Source organism: Lynx canadensis, chromosome B1 (assembly GCF_007474595.2).
Source record: "Lynx canadensis isolate LIC74 chromosome B1, mLynCan4.pri.v2, whole genome shotgun sequence".
NCBI lineage: Eukaryota > Metazoa > Chordata > Mammalia > Carnivora > Felidae > Lynx > Lynx canadensis.
In genome coordinates, this window is record NC_044306.2 from 202,574,883 (window position 1) to 202,600,342 (window position 25,460).

A 25,460-nucleotide genomic window follows, 5' to 3' on the forward strand; every position below is an offset into this window, starting at 1 on the left:
GCAAAGTCCTTGGGACGTGCTTGAGAACTGAATTAAAATCCACGGGGCATTTGCCAAAGTCAGGAGGACGCTCTGGGCCTCCGTCTCCGCATGTAAAATGGGGACACCACCTACGTCTTGTCCACCCGCTGGAGTCCGCGGACATCAAATTCAAGCTGACAGTGGAGTGAGGGGCGGGGCAAGGCCTGCAGGTGACTCCCCTCCCAGTCCCTGCCTCGGGATCCCACCCCGATCAGAGCATCAGCCCGCGGCCGTCCCAGCCCCGTGGTGCCCGGGTCAGGGAGGCCGGCCCTGCCCTGGGTCAGCCCCTGACAGCAGGGACTGCAGAGGTGGCCTGATGGCACCATTCGTGCCTGCTCCCACCCTGGAAAGTGGCTCCGCCTGGCTCTTCGGCATCTGTCCCGCCCAGCGGGGCTCACAGACCCATTGCCTCCCCCGCCGAAGCCTTCGGCGGTCGCCGTGACAACAGGCTCTCTGACTGGCGGAGGGCCACTGGGGCGTGTGTACAGGTTCATGTGGTTTCCCTGCGCCTTCCTCTCTCCCACACGCCACCCGGCATAATAAACAATAACAATATACGGCCACACAGGACATCATACTTACGATGCGCTGTCGATAATAATACGTCATAACGCAATAATGCTGATGTTACTCTATGCCTAGTTACTGACTTACTGCCATGGTGAACAGAGGCTGCAACAAATATTCAGTGTGACCTCACTGTGGTTAAAAGAAAATACACAGAAAAGGGACCCAGAGACCCACGGGGCGTGCTCCAAAATATTAACAGTGGCCACAAGGGCACTGGCGGGTGACGATGGTATTCATCTTTCCCCTCGCACCGGTGAGCTGCCGGACTGCTGGCGTCCTTCCAAGCACACCGAGCCGCCACAGGGACCAGGGCCACCCTCCCGAGGTCCGGCAGCAAGCACGGGGTCAGGCGCCCAGTAGGGCAACAGCAGATGCCAGGAAAGACACGAAAGCAAAAGCAAGGCAGAGCCCCGAGATAGGAAGGGCTCGTCTTGAAGGACTCACACCTCCTCGGTGAGGGAGGTCGAGGATGTGCGCCAACTGGGAGCGGACACCACGCTAATGGGGGAGGGACGGCCGGGGTGCTCCGGCCTGAGGCCCGTCTGCTTCAGTCGAAGGCACACCCAGTAAGCGCCACCGTGGACGGTCGCGGAGCCTTGCAAGTAGTTGTGACAACGGTGACCAGTGTCTCTGCTCACTGCACGGTCACAACAATACCTGGTCTTTCACAAACGCCAGTGTGTTTAAAAGAGTGGTTCGTGTTTGGGGCGTCTGGGTGGCTCAGTCAGCTGAGCGTCCGACTCGGGCTCAGGTCACGATCTCACGGTTCGTGGGTTCGAGCCCCGCGTTGGGCTCTGTGCTGATGGCTCGGAGCCTGGAGCCTGCTTCGGATTCTGTGTCTCCCTCTCTCTCTGCTCTGTCTCTCTCTCTGTCTCTCTCTCTCTCTCTCAAAAATAAACATTTAAAAAGATACTATCACGATTACTATTTTTAATGACAGCGATGCACTATGGGCTGGGTTAGGTCCTGCCAAATCCGTATTTTCACATACATATACCCATATGCACATGTACATATAAATCTGTGCACACACAATATACCTATATACACATATACCACATGCACACACACATGTAAACATATACATTTACACATGTGTATACCCATGTGCGTGCATACACACATATATGCACATACCACACACACCTGCACGCACATCTACCCATATGCACACCCATACACATATATATCCATACACACATACACATGTGTAAACACATACATTTACACATGCATATCCCCATATGTGCACGCCCACACACATCTGTACACACATATACCCATATGCACACACACACGTATGTAAACACACATACATTTGTACACACATATACCCATGTACACACACATACACACAAACACCCACACACATATGTAGCCATATGCACACATGCACATATGTAAACACATACACTTATACATGTATATACACATCTGTACAGAGATATACCCATATGCACACACATATGCACACACATATGCACACCCATACACACATATACCCATATGCACACACACACGTATGTAAACACACATACATCTGTACACACATATACCCATATGCACACACATATGCACACCCATACACATATATATCCATACACACATACACATATGTAAACACATACATTTACACATGTATATCCTCATATGTGCACGCCCACACACATCTGTACACACATATACCCATATGCACACACATACATACACCCATACACATATGTAGCCATATGCACACATGCACATATGTAGACACATACATTTATACATGTATATACACATCTGTACAGAGATATACCCATATGCACACACATATGCACACCCATACACACATATACCCACATGCACACATACACGTATGTAAACACACATACATTTGTACACATATATACCCATATGCACACACACACGCATACACACGTACACTCTTTCATGAAAACGGGACCGCATAACATAGATTATCCTTCACAGGCCTCTCGGAGGAGCACGTTAGAAACGCTTCCCAGGTAGCAGGTGCAGATCTGCACGCCTATTGGTGACACCAGCCCGGTCCCCCGTGTGCCGAGTGCCACTTTTTCGGGCAAGCCTTAGCTGCAGGACAGGGAGGCGGTGTTGAGCTGACACCATTATGGACAACAGTTGTGAGCACATCTCTTTGGGCACCACCACCACGTCACCCAGGAGCTGCGGGGTCACGTGATGGTCCTCACCGAAAGCTCGGAGTTAACCTCACGAAGTCTGCACCAGTCTGCACCCCACGGCCGCGGCGAGAGCCCCGGCTCTGCACCCCAGCACCTGAGGACGCCCCGGCCCCCAAGGGCACCCCTGGCCATGACCCAGGTCCGGACCCTCCCACCACGGGCCTCCCCACTCTCCAACTCACATAGATCACACGGCTCGGAGACCCCGAGGTGCTGGAAGCAGGTACAGAAATGATGCTCTCTGAGGAGCTCCTGGTTTCCTGGAAAGGAAGGCGACAGGAGGAGACTGAAAGCAGAATATGTTGATTCCAGAACCTTCCAGATGCAATTATCACAGGTCACACTCCGACAGAAATGCCAGTAACGACATTTTTTTTTTCAGATTGAAAGAGTTCTTAAAATAAACACGTGGGCTTGAATGAGCGGCTGGAAAGCTATCATCAGACAGACGCGGCAGGTGACGCCAACTCCGAGCCGACCAGCACGTTCTCCGTGCCGCTGGAAACGCTCCGATGATCACCCGGCTTCACGCAAGGAAATTATCTGTTTTTCGGAGGACGAGAGCAAGGGATTCTGCGCTAGGTTACAGGGGTGGGGGGCGTGTTTAGCTCGGTCTACCAGCCCGGTCCTCTGCTGTCAGACTCTGCGGCCACCGCATCTGTGACCTGCTCCCCAAGTGCCCACCCCTGCCCCTCCTCCCTCCTCGGCCACATCTCCTGCTTCCCCGGAGGCAACAGTTTCCCCAGGCCCCTCCTCTGTTCCGCACGCCAGGCCCGCCCAACCCTGCGTGGACACCCTTCTTCCCCGGCTCCCATCACTCATACCGGCGTCCGTCCAACCCCACCGGTAGGACATGCTCGCCCCTCCTGGTCCAGCTTCCACCCCTGCCTGGACCACCCCTGCCTGGCCTCCCCCTGCCTCCTGACAGCTCCGGCTGGCTGCCTCCTACCTCGTCTCTATCCCTCTCGGTGGCCCACGCCTGCTGCAGTGGCCCTGGGAGGGGCCACATCACAGGCTGAATTATATCTCTCAAAACTTGCATGTTCAAGCCCTAACCCCTGGCACCCCAGAGTGTGACCATGTTTGGAGACGGGGCACTTAAAGATGTAATTAAGGTAAAATGAGGTCACTAGGGTGGGCCTGGTGTCCCTACAAGAGGAGGATATCAGGACACAGATGCACACAGGAGACGACCACGTGAGGACACAGGGAGAAGACCGCCGTCTACACGCCAAGGAGGAGGCCTAGAGGGAACCAACCAGCCCACATTTTGGGCCAGGACTCCCAGCCTCCAGGACCGGGAGAGAATAAATCCCTGCCGGCTGAGGGTCCAGCCTGCACCATTGTACACAGCGGCCCCAGGACACTGGCACGGGCCGTGGAGCCCTGCCCTCCCAGCTGGAGGATGCTTAGCACCTCCTACACTGTCGGCAGGACAGCAGCAAGGACAGGACAACACCAGGAGCAGATGCGAGGCCACCACGGCAGTGGGAGGGACAAACCTGCAAGGCACAGGGGGTGGTGCCCGGGTAAACCTGACTGCAAGCCTGCTTCTGCATCTGGGGAGGAAAGAGAAGAGGCAGGGGGCGTGATGCCGGGGCTCACCTCTTCGGTGAGGCGCTCGCTCGCCCGCTCATCCGCGCCGGCCGCCCCCTCCACGCTCCTGGGTACGGCTTCCTCCAGGACCGGACGTGGGGCCGCCCCCTCCCCTCCGGGCCTGCCCTATCTCCCAGGGCCGCTGGGCCCCAGCTCCAGGCCCCCTGGAGCTCTCCTCCAGCTACTTGGCAGGCCTGGGGCCACCCTCGGCCAGGCTCTAGAACAATCCCTCAGTCTCAGTGCCCCGCAGACCCCCGGCTCCCCAGGCACAGGCCCCGAGACCCACCTCCCGCACCACCTGCCAAGGCTCGGCTCCAGGAAGACATCCTCTCCCCCACCCTGCCGCCTAGGCCCGTCCAGGGGGGGCCGCCCCTCCCCGTCGCCCGGGGGGCACCCTGCGGGAGCCCCCTCATCCCACACGTGCCTCCAGGGCAGGGAGGCCGCCAGTCTTCTCCGCGTCTGTGTTCCGCCACCCAGCCGACGGGCACTCACGGGCCGGCTGTGTGTTGAGTGACCCAATGACCAAGGACGTGCCGGGGATGGGCGGTCAGGGCCAGCGCCTTCCGGAAGGCTTTCCTTGAGCGCCCTCAGCAGACACCCAGGGGCCATCCTTGTGCTGGGGAGCGGCCGTGCCCCCGGGGTATGCGGTCAGGGAGGACACAGTACCCTCTGCCTCCTCGCCCGTCCCTGCATGGACCCCAGGGCCGGCCTCTCTTGCTGGAGAGCAACTGGGAGGCCGGGACCCAGCTGGTCCTACGGGTCCCGGAGCCTGGCAGGGGCGGGCCCTTGGTAAATGACGGGGCTGCTGGTCAGTTCCTGGCGGGTGCCTCTTGTCTGGGTCACCCCCCACCAGAGACTCAGCGAGGCCCACACCACCTCCGCTGTGTGTCTCCGGGGCTGGCTCCGCCGCGCTGACCCAACGCTGGCCAGGGCTGCTGGCTCGTACTCCCCGACCAGCTTGCAGGAAGCAACGCAGGACACGTAGGGCTCTGCCTTCCTGTCACCCGGGCGCTCACCGCCCCGCCCCGCCCGGGTCTATTCTCATTTCTCAGGCGAGACAGACGAGGCTCTGAGGGGCTGGAGCGAGGGAGGGTGAAGTGAGGGGCAAGCAGGGCACGGCCGGGGCCTGGATGCCGTCCCAGGACACAGAGGGGCGGGCCCCGAGCCGTGCCAGCCCCAGGGCGCAGCACCGAGGGGACAGCTGTCCTCATGGGACGGCCTCGGCCCCAGATGTCCCCAGGGCGTCTGTGGAGACACAGCCCAGGAAGCCAGCTCCGGCTGCCCCCTCTCCTTCTCCCCGTCCACTGTTCAGAGGGCCTCCCTTCCTCGGGCCGGCGGCTGCGGTCATCACGGGCCGACCCCTGGGCTGAGAGCAGAGGGAGCTGGGCTCCCCGCAGGCCCCGAGGCCAGCCTCGCAGCCGGGTCCAGAGGCCACGAGCAGGGCTGGCCACCCGACCTGTCCTTGAGCGGGCTGGCCCGGGTCCCCCATTCTAACCCGGTCACGCTCCGGAGACGGGCCTGGAGGCCTCTTGGCACGTGGGGTCCCTCCGCCAGGTCCCTCCGATAGGCCTCTGGGTTGGGATTCGGGGAGGAGTCCCGCAGACAGGACCCCGCGGTCACTTCCGGGTCAGGGACGCTGGCTCTGTGAGGGCAGGGATGTGCCCGGGGTGGCACGGGGGCGGGTTATGGAGGGAATCGTGGGCTGTATGATGTGAGAGGATGTGGTGCACAGTGGGGCGTGCCCGCCACTTACTGTGACCCTGACCGTCAGTGAGACCAACCGGGCATATCCTGTCACTGTGGGAGCAGAGTAACATCCACGTGTGACCAAAGGGTCTCTGCCGATGGGAGTAAGGAGCTCGAGTTGGGAGGTGGGCTCCCTGGGGTCTCAGGGTCGTTTGAGGGAGGCTGGGGGGCCGGGGCCCACGTGGCGACGAAAGCGGGGTCTGAAGGACGTGGGGCCGGAAGCCAACCCCAGAGGCTCCAGATGTGGCAACGAATGAGGAGGGGCTCTCCCTGGAGCCCCCAGAGGGAGCACAGCCCTGCTGGCCCATCCTCAGTCTCCGGCCCCCGAGGGAGGGGATACATCTGTGCTCCTTCCAGCCACTGAATTTGCGGTAATTCATTACAGCAGCCACAGGAAGCCACAGTCTCCACGGCTCTGTGTCCCTGTAGCTGGGAGGACCGCCGTCATGTGGGCCTGTCCCCCTTCCTCACCTGCACACAGTCCCCCGGCGCAGGGCCGGGGGAGGGGCACCATCCTTCACAACCTCTGCACCTCACCCCTGGCAGTGGGGGGGGGGGACCCCCAGGGCACAGTAGCTTCAGTCCCCGAGATTGAGGGGCAGGGGGCAGGCCAGGCGGGCGGCTCGCAGCCCAAATCCCAGTGTTCTCTAGTTGGGGCTACAGTCTGGGAATCTAGCCGGAAGGGTGACAGGGGACAGTGAGCCTGGCCGCCGAAGCCCCCGGGGTCTCTTCCCAGGCTGTCGGGCTCCCCTGCCCCTTGCTTCCCTCTGCACGGTCGTCAGTCCCTCGGCCTCCTGAGTCTCAGCAGACATGGGCAGTGGCCCAAGCCAGGGTCCAGCGGCCACAGACCTGCCCTCCCCAAGGGGACAAGACCCCGCCCTCCACTCCTGTGGCTCCCTGTACCCAGGGCCGGGCCCCCTGCCTCTCCCCACCCCCCAGGCCCGAGGCCGGACCAGTGGCCATATGGAGGTCTGTGCCCACCAGCGCTTAATGCTGAGTGGACCTCCTCTCTGTGGCCATCAAAGGCGACCATCTGAACCCGAATTAAACCAGAGCCCTGTGTAGACACTTTGACAACTCTGAGAAAAGCAACTGGCACTACTTTAAAATTGGGAGGAACGAGCTGGCAGGTGGAAGGAAGTGTCAGGCCGGAAGAGGAGAGCTCAGAGGCGCAGTTCCCTCGGGCCGGCCTGGCGTCCACGGAGCAACCATGCGAGGCTGTCACGGGTTAGGGGAGGCTTGGCGACGCGAGAGGAGGCGCCTCTCCTCCCCTCCTGCCCCGGCCCAGGGCCCCCTGCCCTCGTGTCCCGGTGACAGGCTGGGCGTCCCCGTGTGCCCACCCATTCCCCCTGTGTCCCCAGCACGCTGGGGCAGGACTTGGTCACCTCTGGGCCCCGGGCCAAGAACAGGGCTCGGCACAACCAGACGCTGGGTAAAGCTCTGCTGAATGAACGACAAACCAAAGAGGCGGCACCGTGAGCGAGTGACTGAGAAGCAGGGGCCTCCGAACCCACCAGACTCCGTTTCTACAGGATGCGGGAGCACTTCCCTCTGCTGGGGTCTTTCGGAACAGGCTTGGCAAGCGACAGCCGACCTGGGGGAGCCCACCCATCCTGCGGGGGCCCGTAGGAGCGTCTCCTCCGCCAGCCAACAGCCCTGTGAACCTCAGCGGCCTGAGCCCATAGGCTCTCCATCCAGCCTCACGGAAATTCCAAAAACCTTCTAGTCCCACAGATGGGCCCAGCTGGGGCTTGCCGGTTGAGCCCCGCCCTCGCTGCAGGGCTAAGGGCGAGGGGACTCTGCCCGCCCACCAGCAGCCCTCCCCGCTCCCTCCCGCCAGGGCCGCCCCGGCTCATCCCGCAGGCCTAGCTCCCACCCCATGTCCTCCCGAGGCCCTCCCTGACCATCCGTCCTGCCCCCGACACCAGCCTCTGTTGCATCATCGCTCGTTTGGACGTCAATTTCCGTCTCTCCCTAGAACTCGGTCCCAAGAGGGCAACCCTTCTTCCTCACTGCGACGCCTCTGTGCCCGGCGCCCAGCTGGGCCTCTGGGCAGCGAGGGATTTGCCTTGTCCAGAGAGAGGCCTGGCCTGCGCCCTCGACCCTGAGGGGTGATCTGTGTCCACCTGATAGACTGTCTGCTCGGGGAGGGGGTCACCCTCACCCAACAGGCTTAGGGTGGGGCCGGCACCAGAGAGACACCGTGTGATCTGGGGTGAAATCAACCATGTGGCAATCAGTCAGTCAGTCAGTCAGTGGAGCCCCGGTAAGATCTCTGGACACACAGCTTCCCTGGTTGGTAATACCCGGTGCGTGCGGTCACGCGCGGGCCCGGGGGTGCCACGTCCTGTCTCCGCGGGAGAGGAGCGGCTCTGGGGCTGGACCCCTCCCGGACCCTGCCCCGCGCCCTCTTTCTCTGGCTGATTTCTCGCGCAATAAACCGTAACCGTGACGAGGATAGCCTTCAGCGTGTCTGTGAGTCTTTCCAACGAACGACTGAGACCGAGGGCAGTTTGGGGCCCCTCAAACTTGCAGCTGGTGCCATAAGTGTGGGCAGTCTGGAGACTATTTGGAGACCTGCTAACGTCAGAGCTGTCCCCAAGCTTTTGCGGCCCTCGAGTCCACGGGACCCGTGGGGAGGTCAGCGGGCCAGCGCTGGGAGGCCCCGGGATGCCCGTGCATGCCCCACCTCGCACCAGCCCCTCGGTGGATCCACCCGGCGCACCTCAGCACCCCCAGGCCTCGCGCTGCCTGGCCCGTGGGCGGGTGTGACCAGCCGGTGAGTCTACAGAAGCGGGTGACCGCACACGGCGCTGACGAACGCACGGGAGCAGATCGTAAATTCCACCAACCTTGTTTTTGTCTTCAGTTCTGGCTGCTTGGCGGCACGCCGGGTGCCAGATGGAGGAACCTGCGGAAAGACCCAAGAGGAAGCGCTCAGTGTCCCTTCCCGCGATGCAGGGGCCGTGCGGAGAGTCGGAGGCCGCCTATACGTCCGCGGCGCTCCCCTGGGACTCCCGGCACAGGTCAGCCCTCCTTCCGGGGCCCGGAGCACTTGCTCTCCCTGAGGGGGCCCCCCTGGACCTCAGCCCGACCCCCTGCTCCCTCTCCCTGTGGCTCTGTGTGTGGGTTTGTGCCCCAGCCAGGAGGGGGCGGTGTCTCTTGCATTCCAGAGACCAGGCACACAGAGCCTGGCACCTCATGGGGCTGACAGGTGCATGTGAAGGAAAGCACTACATCCTATCTCCTGCTTGCAAAGCCTCCCAGGTCACAGGAGCTAACGCCTGGGGGTGGAACTTATCACTGTCCCTCCCTGGAAAACATCTGCATGGGCCTGGAGCTCCTGGGGAGACCACGATTTAATTGTGTGTGTGTGTGTGTGTGTGCGCGCGTGTGTGTGTAAAACAGTCATTTTTGACAACCGTTTTTGATGACAAAAGTCATAGATGAGTAATTGATGGCCCTTATTAACAATTAATAAGGTGGCGGGGTGGCTCAGTCAGTTAAGTATCTGACTTCGGCTCAGGTGATGATCTCACGGTTCATGAGTTCAAGCCCCACGTTAGACTCTGTGCTGACAACTCAGAGCCTGGAGCTGCTTCGGATTCTGTGTGTGTGTCTCTCTCTCTCTCTGTCCTTCCCTCGTTCATGCTCCCTCCCTCCCTCTCTCTCTCTCTCTGTCCTTCCCCCATTCATGCTCCCTCCCTCTCTCTCTCTCTCTCTCTCAAAAATAAACAAACATTAAAAAAATTTAAAAAAATTAAAGAACCCCAACAAAATATAAGTAAGAAAATGAAAACCGTCTATAATCTCCGAGCCACTTCTGGCCGGGCAGCCTTCGGGCACACACGTGCGTTGGTCGTAGAATGTGGATCATGTTGTACGTACGTATTTTTATGTCTTGGGAGCTTTGTTTTCAAGTCCTGCACATTTCCTCATACACTTAAACAGCAGAAGCGTGACCCTTAAGGGCTGCGTGGCATTCCACCACATGGAAAGAGGATGGATCTGTCCCTGGCCGTGGGATGTGGGGTTTTCTCTCTAAGTCCCGTTGCGGGGGAGGGGGTCCACAGCACCCAAGTCCTAGCACGTCCCTCCTACTTGAGGACTCCAAGAAGTGAAGTCTCGGCTCAAAGGGTGTGGGCATTTTTAAGGCAATTTCCCAATTCCTGCATCACCAGCCAGGTTCCTCACCACGTGGGTGTGCCCTTCGATTGTCAATCGAATGGGGGGAAATAGCATCTCATTATTATTTTCATCCGGGTCTCCCCAACAATTCCTGGGGGTCAACAGCCCCTCCGTCATATTTATCGAGAAGGTGTTGCCCACGGTAGGGGTGCTGGTGGCAGTGGGGAGGGGGTGGCCTGTCTCACCATCCTCGAAGGCTGCAGGGCTCACCAGGCCCCCTGCTTCTCACAGATTCGGCTGTACAGGATTCACCTGTCAATGCCTTCATGGCGCCCCAACATCCAGGTGGACCAGGCAGGGTGGGGGCCGGGCCCCCCAAGGGCCCCCTGGCCACGGGACTCCGGGGTTCCACAGTGTACCACTGAAAAGCTCTAACCTGGGTTTTGACCCCTTGTCACACCGACCAGGAAATCTGAAGCTGGGAGAGGGGTGGGACTGGTTCCAAGGTCCCACAGAAAGTCACGGGAGGGCCCGCTTTAGACACGGGGCGCCGGCCTCAGCCCAGAGCCATGACGAGCATCTTTATTCCCTGACACTGGGGCCCCCTTGATGGCGAGCTCGTGTCCCCATGCTTGGTGTCGGGCAGGCCTGAAGGCACTATTTACAGCAGGGGTGGTGCCCGGGGCAAGGGGCCCCTCCCGCCCAGACATCTGAGCAGCAGGGGGTGGGGTGGGGGCGGCGCAAAGGACCCCTTTCACGGACTCTCAAGCAGCGACTTGAGGAACAAGAGGGGACGCTGGGGACGAGGCCGTCCCAGCTGACATCAGCCCACGAGGTCCGGCTCAGAAAGGCAGGCCTGTCTGACACACTGCCCCGGGATGACCACCGCGTGAGGTCATGGAACAGCCCGTGTGTGGCCCTGCCGTCCGCCCAGCCCCGCTCTGCTCCCCTCCAGGGACGCTGGACACAGAGGGAGCATTGAGAAGAAATGGTGGCCGCAGAGAAGGGGCCCATCCTCTGCGGGAAGGTCTGAGCAGCCCTGGGCCCCCCCGCCCCTGTGTCCCGGCCATCACCAGGTCCCACGGGTGCCTCCCGCACTCTGCCCGCCATCCCACCGCGTCGCCCGGGCAAGCCCGCTCGGGCTCTGCTCCCCCAGCCCCGGGTTGCGTGGCCGGCTTCCCAAGCAGCACTCGAGCTACCGCAGGTGACCCGCCAGCAATCCCCGGCCCCAGGGGACCGGGCGGCATGGTCGTGTGCTCACCTTGAAGATACATCTCCTCGCCTTCCGCAAACATCCGGCCACACCTGACACATAGCGCACACAAGGGGTGGTAGTGTTTCTCTCCTGCCTGGGGGAAGAACGGAGCAGAGGTGTTTCCGCTGAAGGGAGGGTGGTCAGGGGAGCACGCCCGCACGCGGGGTCCTCAGGAGAAGCAGAGGGTGTGGTGGGGCCTCCCGCGCACACCGGGGGCTCGGGACGGCACCACGGAGAGTCCGGGGCCAGTGCGTGCTCCCAGGCTTTCTGGGGTGCTGAGTGGGGGGAGCAGAGACCCAGCCGTGCCGCCCGACGTCCCCAGGGGAGCAGGGCGATCGCCCCGCAAATCCTCACAAGGCAGGGGGGCCGGGTCCCGTCCATCTCTGTAGCTGGCAGGGGGGCGGCGGTGGGGGGACGGCAGAGGGGAGGCCGGAGCGAACGTGATTTCCCCAGGTGGAGGCAGAGGACGAGTGGGGTGAAAGACGATTAGTCACGGTCCCACGGGTCCCTGTACTGCTCAGGTTTCTCACTTAGCATCTACTATTTTTATAATTCCTAACGCCACCATTGGACTAGGTGGAAATATTAACACCGGAATAACCTGAACAGGTTATAGACGCTGGTCTGGCTTCGTTCTACGTGGTGCAGGGCAGTCACCCCAGAAGAGCGTACTGGGCGCCTCTTAGTGGCCACACCCTCCACCCTGGGGAAGGCGGGCCGCGCGAAAGCCCGAGAGGCTGAGCATCACTCCCGGGGTGTGAGCTGGTAATAACCGGTTCCCCGAAGGAGCTGGGAGTGGGGGGAGCCGCATCGGGAACAGCTCCCCCCATCACTGGTGCCCCCTGCGGAAGCCTGGCCCAAGGTGACCCCTGTGCGAGGAGGAATCCAGAGCTCGCGCCCCTCCCGAGTGGGGTGCCCACGGGCATGGCCCACCGGCGTCTCCGGGCAAAGCGCTAAGATGCTGTGCCCCCCCCCCAACCCCGTCTGCGGCTCTGAAGCCTCAGGAAGCTGTTCCCCCCGGAGTGCCGCCCCCGCTCCTGCCCGGGGCCCTGAATGTTCTTTATCTCATCTCAAAGGTGCCTCCTCCTGAAAGCCTTCCGGGCACTCCTCCCTCCTGGGCTCCTGAAGTTCCCTCTTCCCCACCTGGGGGGCAGGGCCCCACCGCGACCACTGCTGCTAGTCGTGGGGGTCTGTCGGGGGAGCAGGTCACACGGCAGCCCTGGCCCAGGCAGAACCAGGGCAAAGCAGCCATTCTGGGGACTTAAAAAATGTTTTTAATGTTTATTTATTTTTGGGAAAGAGAGAGAGACAGAGCTCGAGCGGGGGAGGGGCAGAGAGAGAGGGAGACACAGACTCCAAAGCGGGCTCCGGGGTCCGAGCTGTCGGCACAGAGCCCGATGCGGGGCTCGAACTCACGGACCGCGATATCATGACCTGAGCCGAAGTCGGACGCCCAACCGACTGAGCCCCCCAGGCGGCCCTGCAGTGATTTAACATTGTGCCCCTGGACCTGTCCTCACACCCACCTCACCCAGGGCCCCCTTCACCCTAGGTTGGGGGCAGACTCTGTGACCTCAAACAGCAGGAGTTCTGTGACAGCCGCGTGCAGGAGAAAGCTCGCCCTGGAGAGAAAACAGACCGTGGGGTGTACCCGAGGCGTGTACGTGTCAGGTCTACACCTGAGTAGGAGGAGAGAGAAAAATGCGGGGCTGGTTTCTAAGACAACAGGCTCGAAACCCCAACCAGGCGGATGAGACTCATCTGGAGTGGAGACGCAGCCCTGGGCCGCTGTGAGGGGGCCGGCCCTGCGTCCACACTCTCTGCCATCCGGGAAGCGCTGCCGTCCCCGGCCTGGCGAACGTCCCCACCTCCAAAAATAACGGCAACTCAGCGACCGTTACTACAGCTCGAGCAGAGGCCCTTTTGCGCGCTAACCTGTCTCCACCCTCCAGAAGCCCTACGAGGCACATCATTGTCCTCATTTTCCGCATGGTGCACAGAGAGGTGGAGGAAGCTGGGGAAGGTCACACAGCACACAGGTGGCAGAACGGGAGTGGAGCCCAGGAGTGTGGCCCTTTGTGGCCTCTCAGCCCCCGGCCTGGCGGTCCCGGCTCCAGGGTGCTGACCCCAACCTCACACGCCCCCCAGTCCCCGCCCTAGGCAATCAACACGGAGACTCCCTGAGAGCGAGTCGAGAAACAGACACTGAAGAGTACGGATTCCATTCGCATGAAGTTCAGGATGAGGCAGACGAGTCTGCTTCGTCAGGGTGGTGGCTGGGGGTCCCGGGGGGCTGGGCACATCCTCCTTCCTGACCTGGGTGCCGGGCACACCCACGAGTCTGGCTTGTGGGCATTTACCAAGCTGCGCACGTATGATCTGCGCACTCCTCTGTGGGACATGTCAGCAAAGACTCTTCCCGCAAAACGGATTGATGACCTAAATTAAGAGCCGAGACTACACGTCTCTTAGAGGAGGACACGGGAGCACATCTTCGCGACCCCAGATTTAGCAACAGAGCCCTGTGTTTGACACCAAAGGCATGAGCAGCAACAACAAAAACAGATTCTTTTCTTCACAAAAATTAAAACTATCGCGCATCTGAGGACGCTGTCGGGAACGTGGAAAGACAGCCCGTAGAAGGGGAGAAAACATTTGAAATCGTAGATCTGACGAGGGCTTCACATCCAGAATAAAGACTTCTTACAGCCCAGCAGCAAAGAGAAAACCGGTCCAATGAGAAAACGGGCAAAGGACCGGAAGAGCCATTTTTCCAAAGGAGATGCACCAACGGCCAGGAAGCACGTAGAAGATGCCCCCACATCGCCATCGCGGAGGGAGTGCAGATCCAAACCCCAGCGAGAGGCCGCTCCGCACCCGTGAGGGCGGCTGTAGTCAAAGCGAACTGAGCCAGAGCGGGAAGTCAGCGCCGGCGAGGACGTGGGGCAGCCGGGGGCCCCCGTGCACCCGCGGCAGGGACGTGACTGGGCCAGCGCCCGGCGCCTGGGAAGGTGACACAGTTACCACGTGACCCAGCAGTTCTGCTGGTGGGAGTGAGAAAACCGACGATCGTGGTAAGCAAAGCAAACCCAGGTCTGCCCCGCAGCCCGCGTGTGAACGTCCACGGCAGCGATTTTCAGAGGCCACAGGGTGCAAACGGTCCAAACTGTGGCCCATCCACATGACGGAATATTAGCCAGCCTTAGAAGGGAAGGAGACCGGACTCGTGGGGCCCCTGATGTCAAGGTGGGACGCCAGAGCTCTGTCTCCGCCACGTGAGGACACAGGGAGAATCTGGTGGCCGTCTGCGGTCCGGGGTGGGGGGACTGCCGCCAGGAACCGAATGGGCCGGCACCTGAATTGTGGCTTGCTGCGCAGGGAAGGACGCGGCCTGGGGTCTCAGCACACAGGGTCCAGTGTGGCTGCAGCAGCCCCAGCAGCCCAGGACAGGCGATAGAGTCAAAAGTCAAGGCACCCTCACTCTCGTATCAACCCCCACCGCGGCCACAGTGACCGGACATTCCGCGTCGTCGGAACACTGCCGCACCCCTGCTCTCGCAGGCGTCTCCTCCCAGTTGCCACGCAGGAAAGGCCTCGAAGGCCAGTACCTGTCGTCCAGCCCCCCGCCGGACAGGTGGCCCAGCCCCTTGCCAGGTGGGTCTCTCAAGATGGCTCAGGTGTTTTTAAAGAATATTAAAAGCCCATGAGATTTTTCAGTGCGTGGTTTTAAAAAGATGTCTTGTGCCTTCTGACAAGCGGCTGTCATCGTTAAGGAGACAGAACAACGCTCATCAGGAACGCAGGAACTCTGATTCCAGGGGCACGCAAAAAACGCCGTGTCTTACTCAGAACCAAGTGGGAGCCGAGCCTGGAGCACAGCCCACGGCCGGCACGCAGGGGCGACCAGCACCGGGGACTGGGGGCAATGCCTCTGGGCTCCAGAGACCCCCGCCCCTCCCTTCCTCACCCGGCCACGGCAGCACAGAGGGACAGCCCTCGACCGTGACATGCCGGGCACGTGTGAGGCAGGCGTCCCCTCATCCCTAGATTCCAGACCGCCGAGGGCGGGGCCTGTGCCGCGTTGAGGCCCCCCACCAGGCCACACGGCTCCCGGGGCCCAGGCATCCACATCCTCCAGCCCGATTCAAAGCTGAGTTTCCTCGTTGACTGCCTAGAACTGAGTCCGGATCTTAAAAGGCCTCGTCACCAGCCGACATAACGAGATCTACGTCGAAGCTCATCAAAACCTTCGGCCGGAGCCGCACAGACTTCCCAGGGCAGCTGCACAAATGCCCTCCTGCCGGGAGCCGCCTCCCCTCAAGAAGCCCAGCTCCTCGCCATGCGGGGCCAGGCAGGCCAAGCGCTGGGCCATCTGCAGTCCCCTCCCCCGAGGGGACTCTCCCGCGGCTGACCCTACGTGTTCATGCTCAGGGTGGGGTCTCTGCCCGGAACGCATGTCGCCGGGCTGAGCCAGCTCGCTCCCTCGCGCTCCCTCTCCTTCTCCTGCTCCCTCTCCATCGTTCCCACCATCGAGCCCCACCTAGGTCATGCCCTTCAGGAGCACCGCACTGCTGTCCCCTTGTTCTCCACGGTCCCCCAGGCCCTGGAGCAGAGCCACGTGCAGGAGTGGGCTGGTAGAGACGAGTTGTTCCTAAGTGGCCCCTACAGGACAAAAGGAGGGTTTGGACCAAGTGAGTGTGGGAGCAGATGAATCATCCCTTCTACCTTTGGGTGTGTCCGTGGGCATATCCGCGTATCACGGCTCTAAGAAGCCCTCAGCAAAGGCCTCTGCTCAGTGCCCTTGCCCGGCACCTCAGACCCAGAAGACCAGGGGACACAGCCCCACCAGCGTAGATGCAGTGGGAAGGGTAAAGACCCAGGCTCCCATTCGTTACTGGATGCATGAGCAGGGGCACGGTATCAGGCTAAGAGCAAGTTGCACACTGTGTCTATGTCTGTGTGTGTCTGTGTGTGCCTGTATCCGCGTGTATATCTGGGTGTATCTGTGTGTATCTGTGTGTGCCTGTAATGTGTGTCTATACCTGCGTGTGCCCCTGTATCTGTGTGTGTCTGTGTATGCACTCCTGTATCTGTGTGTGTATTCGTGTGTGTGTGTGTGTGTGTGTGCGCGCCTGTGTTCATCTGTGTACGTGTGTGCACAACCTAAAATGGTGATTTCTAAATGCTAACGGTAGTTAGTCTGGGTGATGTCATTTATTACGGATGATTTTTCAGTTTACTCTACGATAAACAGGTATTCGTTCTGAATATGTTTGTTAAATAAACACAGTCATTAAATTGCAAAAAGAGAGGGAGAAGGTAGGGCCTGGGGAAGTTGACTTTGCTTCTGTCCTGAGATAATGCATTTATTTCTTTGGAACATATGGTTTATTTTCTCCCAGTGATAAAAGTCACACCCGCTTAGGAGGGTAAAATGGGACATGCCGAAGGAAGACAAGAGAAAGCAAGTAACCGATGCCCCGCAGTGACAGCGGTGGTTTACGTGAAGTGCAGAAACGTTTAGCTGGCTGCCTGACCCAGGGTGGGAGCTGGCCAGGGTGCCCCCTCCCACCAGGGCTCCTGGGGGGGAGGCATCGAGCCCAGGCTCCAGCCCAGGGTGGGTGGGGGGAGGGGGACACAGCGCATGTTCAGAGGGCCTGTAGGTGAGTGGTGGGTTGAGGGAGATGGAAAGACGGAAGGCAGGCAGGGGGAGGGAGAGAGGGAGGGAGGAATTCATTAGTGGTCCCAGAGGTACCCTGGGCTTCTGGTTACCATGGAGACAGGCAGGCTGCACCAGGCAGGTGGGGCTCAGACAGCAGCAAGGCAGGGGTTAAGGAGGGCGGGGCCAGTCCCCGCCCCCGCCCACTCCCACCTGTGCAGGGAAGCATTCCAGCCAAAGGAGAATAAGGCAGGGTTGGGGTGATGGGGAGGACTGAGCCAGGGACTCTCCCTCACTCAGCACCCCCTTATCAGACTCTGGTCTAGCTGGTCTGGCTAACACCGCTGTCCCTGGCAGGCAGTTCTCCAGCCACCTTTTAGCCCTGCCCTGGGGGCGACTCCCTCCCTGGCGCCAGCCCGGCAGAGGACCGCCCGGGCGCCCCCCCCCCACCCCAGCCCTCCCCACACTCCCAGACGCCCATCTCGGCAGTAGGGTGGGGGCAGACGGCCCCTGCGAGTCCCCACCAGACCCACGAGGCTCCTCCACCTGTGCCCCAGCGCGCGGCAGGGGACGCCCCGAGACACACAGGATGCGAGAAAACACGCAGAAAGGGAGGCTGCATATTTGGGAGTAGCTGAGGCAGGGGGAGGAAGGGCCCCACCGTCGCCACCGAACGCACACTTTGCGGGCAGACAGGCGGGCTCTGGGGCGCCCGGCACTGAGACGGCATGCTGCCCGACGCACACAGACGCGGCACAGATCGGTGGCTCCCGCGGGTGGGGAGGGGGGCCCGGGCTGCTCTCCGGCTCGGGCTCCGGGGGCAGGAAAGCTCTGAGTGTGACACGCATCTCGCGGGAGGACAGAACGGGGTGGGGGGGCGACAGGGGCGTCGGGGGGGTCTCACCTGGCCGATGTGGCCCAGCTCCTCGCGAGCCCACCCTCCTGCAACCCAGCGTGGCTCCTCCGGCCTCACCACCGGCCCTCCGAAGCGCCCGGCCAGGCTCCCTACCTGCACGGGGTCCTGGCGACAGAGCCCGGTCCGATCAGCCGGCCCCCGCTGCCCCTCTCCAGCGCCCGCGCCCCAGACAGTCAGCTGGAACGGACGGCGTGCCCGTGAGGACGGCCAGCCCCCGCCTTCAGCCAGCGGTCCGGATCCTCTCCCTTCTTTCTCCTGCCACCCGCCACCGGCTGCCCCCAAGAGCCCACGGCCCGCCCGGCGGGGTGCCAGCACGCTCTGGGCCAAGTTCAGGTGACGCCGCTGTGGCGGCTGCTCCCCTTCCGCGGAGTCGGGCTCGTCTCTGCCCGCCCGCAGCTGCCACCTCGCGAGGAGGCTGCTCAGAGCTTTGCAGAGCCCGCCGACTCAGCCGCGCCAGGGAGCTCGCGAACAAAAGCATGAATCTTCCCCGGGAGGCCCCGTATCCTCCACCGACGAGGAGGAAAACCCGGACCTGTTTTCCTCCTGCTCTTCGCAATGGGGACGGTCCCCTGCCTGAGGGCAAACCGGAGTGCACCTGAGGGGCTCAGGTGCCGAGCCCCCACGTTCTGTATTTGGCCCAGCGTTAAGCATCAGGCCCCGCGGTGCAGACGGGGTCACCCTTCCCCCTCGACCCTTCAAGGGGAGCCCCACTGACTGCCCGGGGACAATAAGGAAGCCCCCCAGCCCCCGTTACTGGGCTGGAGAACACTTTGCACACGACGTCTCATTGAGTCCCTGAGGTTCTGGAGTGTTCTCTGGGTCAGGACAGGCAGCAGGGTCTAGGCCAGGCGTCCACCCCTGCCCCAGGGCACAGTGACCGGAGCCCACAGATGCCAGGAAGCAGGCCAGGCTAGACCCACACACGCGCCACAGAGCAAGAGCTCAGCGCCCCCCGAGCCCGAGACGCACCCCGCTGGCAGCCGTCAGGTATCCCAGTGGGGCACGGTGCTAAGACCACGTGCAAAGCAGCGTTCACACCCCGCGAGGGGACTGGACGGCACCGGGAGCCCGGGGCGGCCTGGGTTCCAGTCTGGCTCCGCCACCTGCTTGGAGGCGGCCGACGGCCCAGCACACATGCGTGGGGAGCCCAGGAGAGAGCGGAAGGTCGGGACCAAACTTCGCAGGGAACAGAGAGAAACGGTTTGAGCTGCTGGCCGTGGAGTCCTGTCCCCAATATTTACGGCGCCACGTGGAACCCCAGAGAGGGCGTAGCCTCCGTCCACAGATTCGGGGAGTGTGGGTATAAGCGTTAGGTATGGTCACTACCCCGCTAACAGGGTAAAAGACGCCCTCAGACTAAATGCCAACAGTTTCGTCACGTGACCCGCATGCCCAGACAGAGCTGAAGGTCAAAGACCCCGTGTGGAACCAGGCAGCGCGTGGAAAGCGGCCACGATGCAGGCGCTGGGGTCCGCTCAACCGTCAGAAAGACCAGGTTCAAGGGCCGGAAGAAAGTCACGAGAGCGAGCGAGGACCCACGTTCCCAGCTGTCGAACCAGCTCGGATTCCACAGAGACCACACCCACCGTGGGGGATGGGACACCAAGTTCTGCAGGTAAGAGGGTAAATTAGAAGGATCTTTCTGGAAAGCACTTCGCAAGCATCAAGACTCTTGTGAAGTTCATAGTTGTTGACTGAACTTCGACATTTCTGGGAATAAATCTTAAGAAAAATTAGAAATGCAAAAAAAAAAAAACAAACCCAGATGTTCATCTCAGTGCTGTTTATTGTAGTAAAAAAAAAAAGAAAAGAAAACTAGGAAGCCATGCTCCGTCTGACAATAAAGCATCAGCTTACTGGGTTCTGGAATAGTCCTACGGTGGAAGATAATGCAAGACGGAGCCACGCTCAGTATGGATGCGCCTTGAAAACCCGCCCCGTGAGAAAGCAGCCAGTCAGAGGGCCACCCGCCGTCTGACCCCATTTGTGTGACTGTGCAGAACAGGTAAGTCTAGAGAGACAGACGTGGTGTCAGGGCTGGGTGGGGTGGGAACAGCCAGGACGTCGGGTTCTCCTGGAGGTGCTGGAAACGCTCTAAAACAACGGCACGAGGTGCGTGCGTCCACGCAGAAACTGACGGCCACGGAGGCGCGCGTTCAAGCAGTCAACTGCGCCGCACGTGAGCTATGTTCCAATCGATCGGTTTGAAAAAAGGCCCATGCAAATGGGTGATGGGCATTGAGGAGGGCACGTGTTGGGACGAGCACTGGGTGTCGCATGTAAGCGATGAAACACGGGCACCTACCCCCAAAACCAGGAGCACACTCTACACCCTGTATGTTAGCCACCTTGACGATGAATTAGATTAAGAGTAAAAAAAAAAAAAAAAATTTAAAAGCCCATCTTACAAAACAAAAACAAAAACAGGAGAATCTGCTAAGGAGGAAACGTGAACCGGACAGAATCAGAATATAACGTACAAACGGTTTGGTCTCAACTATAATTACGTCAAGAGAGAAAAAACTGGAAGGAAACCAGCCGAGAAGCGAAGCTACCCCTGATCACATTACCCGCGGCTCTCCCCTCCTCTGTACTCTGCACCCTGTCCCCAGTCCGCACGCGTGTGACCACACCCATCCTCGGGCCCCTCCGCAGAGGCAGGGCTGCCCCCACCATGCTGGCCTCCAGGGTTTCCCACCCCGGGAATGAGGAGAGGGGCAGGTCTGCTGCCTGTGGGTGTGATACCCCTCTCCCCTCTCCCCTTCCCACCCCTGGGTGCAGGGGCAAGAGAGGGCTGGGGTGGAAAGAGGTGGGGCTGAGGGCCTGCAGCAACTCTGTCCCCGCCACTCAGATGCCAGGTGTCATTTCGAGAAAAGCAACTCAGAGTTCCAGGTATGATTCCACTGCAACACCTGAGACCCCGTTCGTGGGCCAGGCACTGGCTGTGGGTACAGGCAGGGCAGACATCCTTGGGGACGCGAGGGGCACCCCACGTGTCCCACTGCCCCTAGCCCCCAGGCACTCCCTGGCTCAAAAGCCTTTGTCAGGGATGGCCGGGGGGGCCCCCTATCTTCCCGCCCCCGGGGGCTCCTCTGTGACCCCCCTCCCTGTCCCCTGAGGCCCCCGTCACCTGTGCCTTCCCCATGGACAAAGCCAAGGAGGGGCTGAAGAATGGATACGGGGACGAGCTGGGTCTGACAACCAGGTGGCTGGGGCTCGGTCGTCCCATGAGATGTATCTTGGGAACAAACGTACCGAAGTGCGTGATATACGTTACTTCCACAAAGAGACACAGCCACGTAACTCCCACCGGGATCAAAAGACACAGCGTGGGCACCCCAGAAAGCCTGCCTGCCCCGTGGCTGCCGTGTGACCGGGCCTGCCGGGAGACCACTCTAGGCTTCCTACGGGCACCCGGTCCTGCCTCCTGGACCTCCTCCAGGTCTCAGACCCCCATCTAGATGCGGAAGGGCTGGACCCAGATCTCAACCCTTCCCACCGACTCCATTAGCTCGCAGAGGGCACAGGGGAGACAGTGTCCGGAGAGGGCTTCCTGGAGGAGGTGGCCCTCAGCGAGCAGGCCCCGGAAGGCTGAGGAAGCTGTCTTCCGGCAGAGCCGAGAGGAGTGAGGAGGCAAGGGCTCGGGGGCACGTATCCTTGCGCGCACACACAGGAACACGGGGCGCCGCGCGAGGCACAGAGCAGGACCTGCCCGGAGAGGGCGCCCGGAGGCCCACTCACCTCCAGCACGTGCCCCGTGATGTACTTCTCACAGCCGTCACAGCGGATGCCGAACTTGGTGTGGTAGTCGGTCTCGCAGTAGGGCAGCCCGTCCCTGCAACGAGACGGGCGGTCAGGACGCGCGGGGGCTTCACCCCGGGGCCCCCGAGACCCCACAGCCGTTGCCAACGAGAGGGACCGCGTCAAAGGGGGAAATGCCACTTCCTCCTACTCCAGATGGCCACCATCAGCGTTTCCTGGGCGCTTTGGGTGCCAGCACACCTCCTCCACTGCCACCCTGGCCCCACGAGAAATAGTGGGAAGAGGGGCCCGTTTTACAGGGGCAGAAACTGAGGCGCACAGCGCGGGGAGCCCCGGGCCCAGCGGTGGAGCGAGAGCTGGCAGCCGCCTCCGGAGGCTCAGCCGAGAGAATAAAAGCCGTATCTGGGAAATCGAAGATGTTTCCAGGGACGTGGCTCTTGCTTCCGGTTCATTCTGTCCCACGTTCGGCATCTGGGTGGGAGGCGGCCTATTTACTCAGCAGGTGGCTTCCCACTCCCTCCGAGAGGGGTCCGGGCTGCCCTGCGAAACCACGAGCCACAAAGGGTGTGTGACGAACGTGCCCCCGTCAGGGCCTGGCGCTTGGGCTGGGTTGGGACGACCCTCCCTGTCCCCGGCCGTGGTGGCAGAGGCATCCAGCTGCGAGGGAGGGAGCGGGAGGGCCACAGGGCACGCGTATCTGCCGCGGGTGCTGTTCGTGGCGGGGGGCACACCGCGTGTGGGGCACTGCTCCCGAGTACTGGGCGGGCTTGGGCGGGCTTCGGCCCGGTTTTCGGGGTGCTGACGAGAGAACACAGTGCAGGCACGTCGCCCGGCACAGCATGGGACACATGGTGGGAGCCGCTCTACCAGCGGCCGCAATGACTATTTTGAGGTCAACACAGCACGGCGGGAGGCCGTGTGGCGGCGAAGTGAACAGGCTTGCCCTCAAACGCCAAGGCCCAGCTGTGTGCCCCTGGGCAGGTCACTTAACCTCTCTGAGCCTCAGCTTCCCCAGCTGTGAAATGGGAGAGGTGACCGTAAGGTCTAAAGAAGAGAAGGTGTGGTCAGCGCCTAGCACAGGGCAGGCACTCGCCAACTGGTGGCCGAGGCCGCTGTCATTGCTGACCGGGGCTGGCTGGCCCTGGGCCCCGCCCAGCAGGAGTCGGGCGCGGAGGCCACGGGGACGCGGGGACACCCGCTGCCCCAGTGCATCCCCCCTCCCCCCACTGCCGAAGCTGCCACGTTCCTCCCAGTGTGGTCGTGACTGGTTTCCAGGTTTCCAGCTGCCGACAGCGGTGAGCTTCTCGAGCTGTGGGGAGACCACAGCTAATGCCGCTGTCTTTCCCTCAAAGCTCTGGACCTTCTGTTGGTCCCAAGGCCTCAGGCAGGAGAGGAAGGGTGGGGGGGGGTTCAAGCCCCCGGGGCCGCAGTGGCCGCAGGGCATTTCTCCGACCCCCCAGCCTCGGAGGGAGGGAGCGCTGCCTTCCAGCAGAGGAGCCTGTAAATCGAGCCCTCAGGATCTGCTTTCAAAGGCCTGCTGACCTCAGGGCCCCTGTTATTCCCCACTGGGAATGGTCGTGCCCCAAACCCAGGAGGTTCAAAGATAACATCTCCATGGCAACACCCACGCAGCCTCCCCTCCCCGACAATTCTGGGACAGCTCTGAAGGCCGCTGAGTGACAGGCGTGCGTGTGGGTGGGCTCCAGAGGCAGCCAGCGCTGGGGGCTGGGCGCTCGCTATGGTGCCTTCGAGGGCTCGGCCTCCCGGGCTGCCCTCACGTGAGTCACCCCTTCCTTTACTACGACAGAGGCACGGCCGGTACCTCCCCCAGCCCCATCCAGCCTGGATCGTCTTGGCTTGGGGGCTTTAACTGAAAACGTTTTGTTCTGAGAGAAGCGTGCACTCTCACGCAGCCGTGAGGAAGCAGACGGAGGGACCCCGCGCCCCCTCCGCCCCGTTGCCCCCGGGGTGGCCTCGTGCAGCACGAGAGCACGAGAGCAGCTGGCACGTCGGCGGCCTGATTCCGATTCCCCGGGTGTGGCCGGTACTCCTGCGTGAGGGTGTGCGTGCACGCGGGGTTCACTCTGCGCGGTTCCCCCGCACGGTGGGTTCCTGTGACAGACCCGCTCCCTCCGGCATCAGGAGCCAGCAGGGTCCCCCATGTTAGCGGCCCACAGAGCCCCCTGACTTGCAGGAAGGAGCCTGCACATTTCAGCTCCCCCCGACTCTGTGCCACGGTGGGGCCTGCCCTGACTCGGTCCGCCGATCCCAGCAAATGCACCCCGAGATGTGCCCTCCAACCCGCACGCAAACCAGCCATCACTGCATCTAGGCTGCACGCGTGGGGACACCGGGCCGGCCAGGGGGAGCTGCCCAATGCCCAGGGACCGCCCAAGCTGGAGTGTGGGGCTGAGCCGCCACATCGGTGACAGCTGAGGCTGGTCAGCCCTTGCCCCCTCGCTGCGGTCAGCCGGCGCTCACGATGCACTCTGCAGGCGATCCAGGCACCACGGGAGGGTGACACCCGGGGACGGGTGTAGGGAGGGAGGCATCTTATGAAGGCTAAGGTGGGGGCCACGGTCTCCGCTTCGATCCACGGAAACACTATGGAGGCGAGGCTGGTGGGAGGGGGCGCCGGGCGGGGGGACAGACATGCAGGGGCCTGGGCCGCGCGGGCCACGGGGCAGCCGCGGTCCCGGGAGGCACCGTCAGCACAGGCAGACGCGGGAGGGCCGACCACTCACTTGCTGATGTACTCCGCGTCCAGCTGTTTCCCACACGTCTCACACTTAAAACAGCCCAAGTGCCAGTGTTTGTCCAAAGCCACCAGGGACTGGCCGTTTTTAATTTCCATGCCGCAGCCCCCGCAACCTGAAAGAAAGAACGGGACACAGACATGGCCATCGTGGGCCAGGAGGCGTGGGGGCCTATCTCGCCGGGCCTCCGGGCTCAGAAGTGCCCACGGTCTGTGGGAGGGGACAGAGGGGACAGTCCAGCTGGCTGTGCTGGAGGGACCCTGCTACACGCCAGCCGGCACAAGTGCCGAGAAACGAGCCACGAGGTGCGTCTCCGCAGGCACTGAGCGCCGACTGCATGCAGCCTGGGCTGGGAGCGGAAAGGGCCCTGCCTTGCAGAGGACGGGGCCAGGGCCTGGCAGCGGGTGTGTCCTGGGACAAGACCACACTGCAGGGTGGGGGCCGCCTGGAGGGGCGGGCAGCGCGTCCTCCTCTGTCTTAAAGCAGAGTGAACCTAAGTGACCCGGCCAACGTGCCCCCCGAGGAAATGCACTGCATTAGGGAGGTCTGAGCTATCACCCCTGCCTTTCCTTCCTCTGGGCCCTCGCCTGCCCTGATGCCCCCCCCAGGAAGCCCTCCCGACCCACTTGTCTGGACCTCCTCCCGTGGCTGTCTGTACCCGATACGGACGTCGACATCCCCGATACAGACCGCCCCGTCCCCACCTGTGCTCCGGGCCTCAGCCCGCGTCTGAGCCGGGCCCCGGGCGGTCAGCCTGGGGGGCCCCTCCCTTGGCGAACCGCCCCCAGGTGATACGCACCCCTCACCCCGTGGCCCCCGCCCGTCGGGGCACTGGCCTCCCCACGCCCCC

The 25,460-nt window shown here is 61.8% G+C and overlaps 1 protein-coding gene across 9 annotated transcripts in view; it reads right to left on the bottom strand.

The window, feature by feature from the left end:
• The window catches only part of ABLIM2 (actin binding LIM protein family member 2), a 90,055-nt gene that overhangs the window by 59,365 nt on the left and 5,230 nt on the right, over positions 1–25,460 (bottom strand). For 8 of the 9 annotated variants that reach the window (XR_003968520.1, XM_030314283.1, XM_030314282.1 and 5 more), the window contains exons 2-6: positions 24,599–24,725; positions 21,834–21,927; positions 11,524–11,611; positions 8,987–9,045; positions 2,975–3,052 (exon numbers count right to left, since the gene is read on the bottom strand). Coding sequence is in view for 8 of the 9 variants with exons in the window: in XM_030314283.1 (XP_030170143.1) it covers positions 2,975–3,052; positions 8,987–9,045; positions 11,524–11,611; positions 21,834–21,927; positions 24,599–24,708 (429 nt within the window). In the remaining variant the exon portion in view is untranslated. Of the gene's footprint in view, positions 1–2,974; positions 3,053–8,986; positions 9,046–11,523; positions 11,612–18,185; positions 18,235–21,833; positions 21,928–24,598; positions 24,726–25,460 lie in introns of those variants that run through there. The other variant, XM_030314281.1, reaches the window with a different exon arrangement.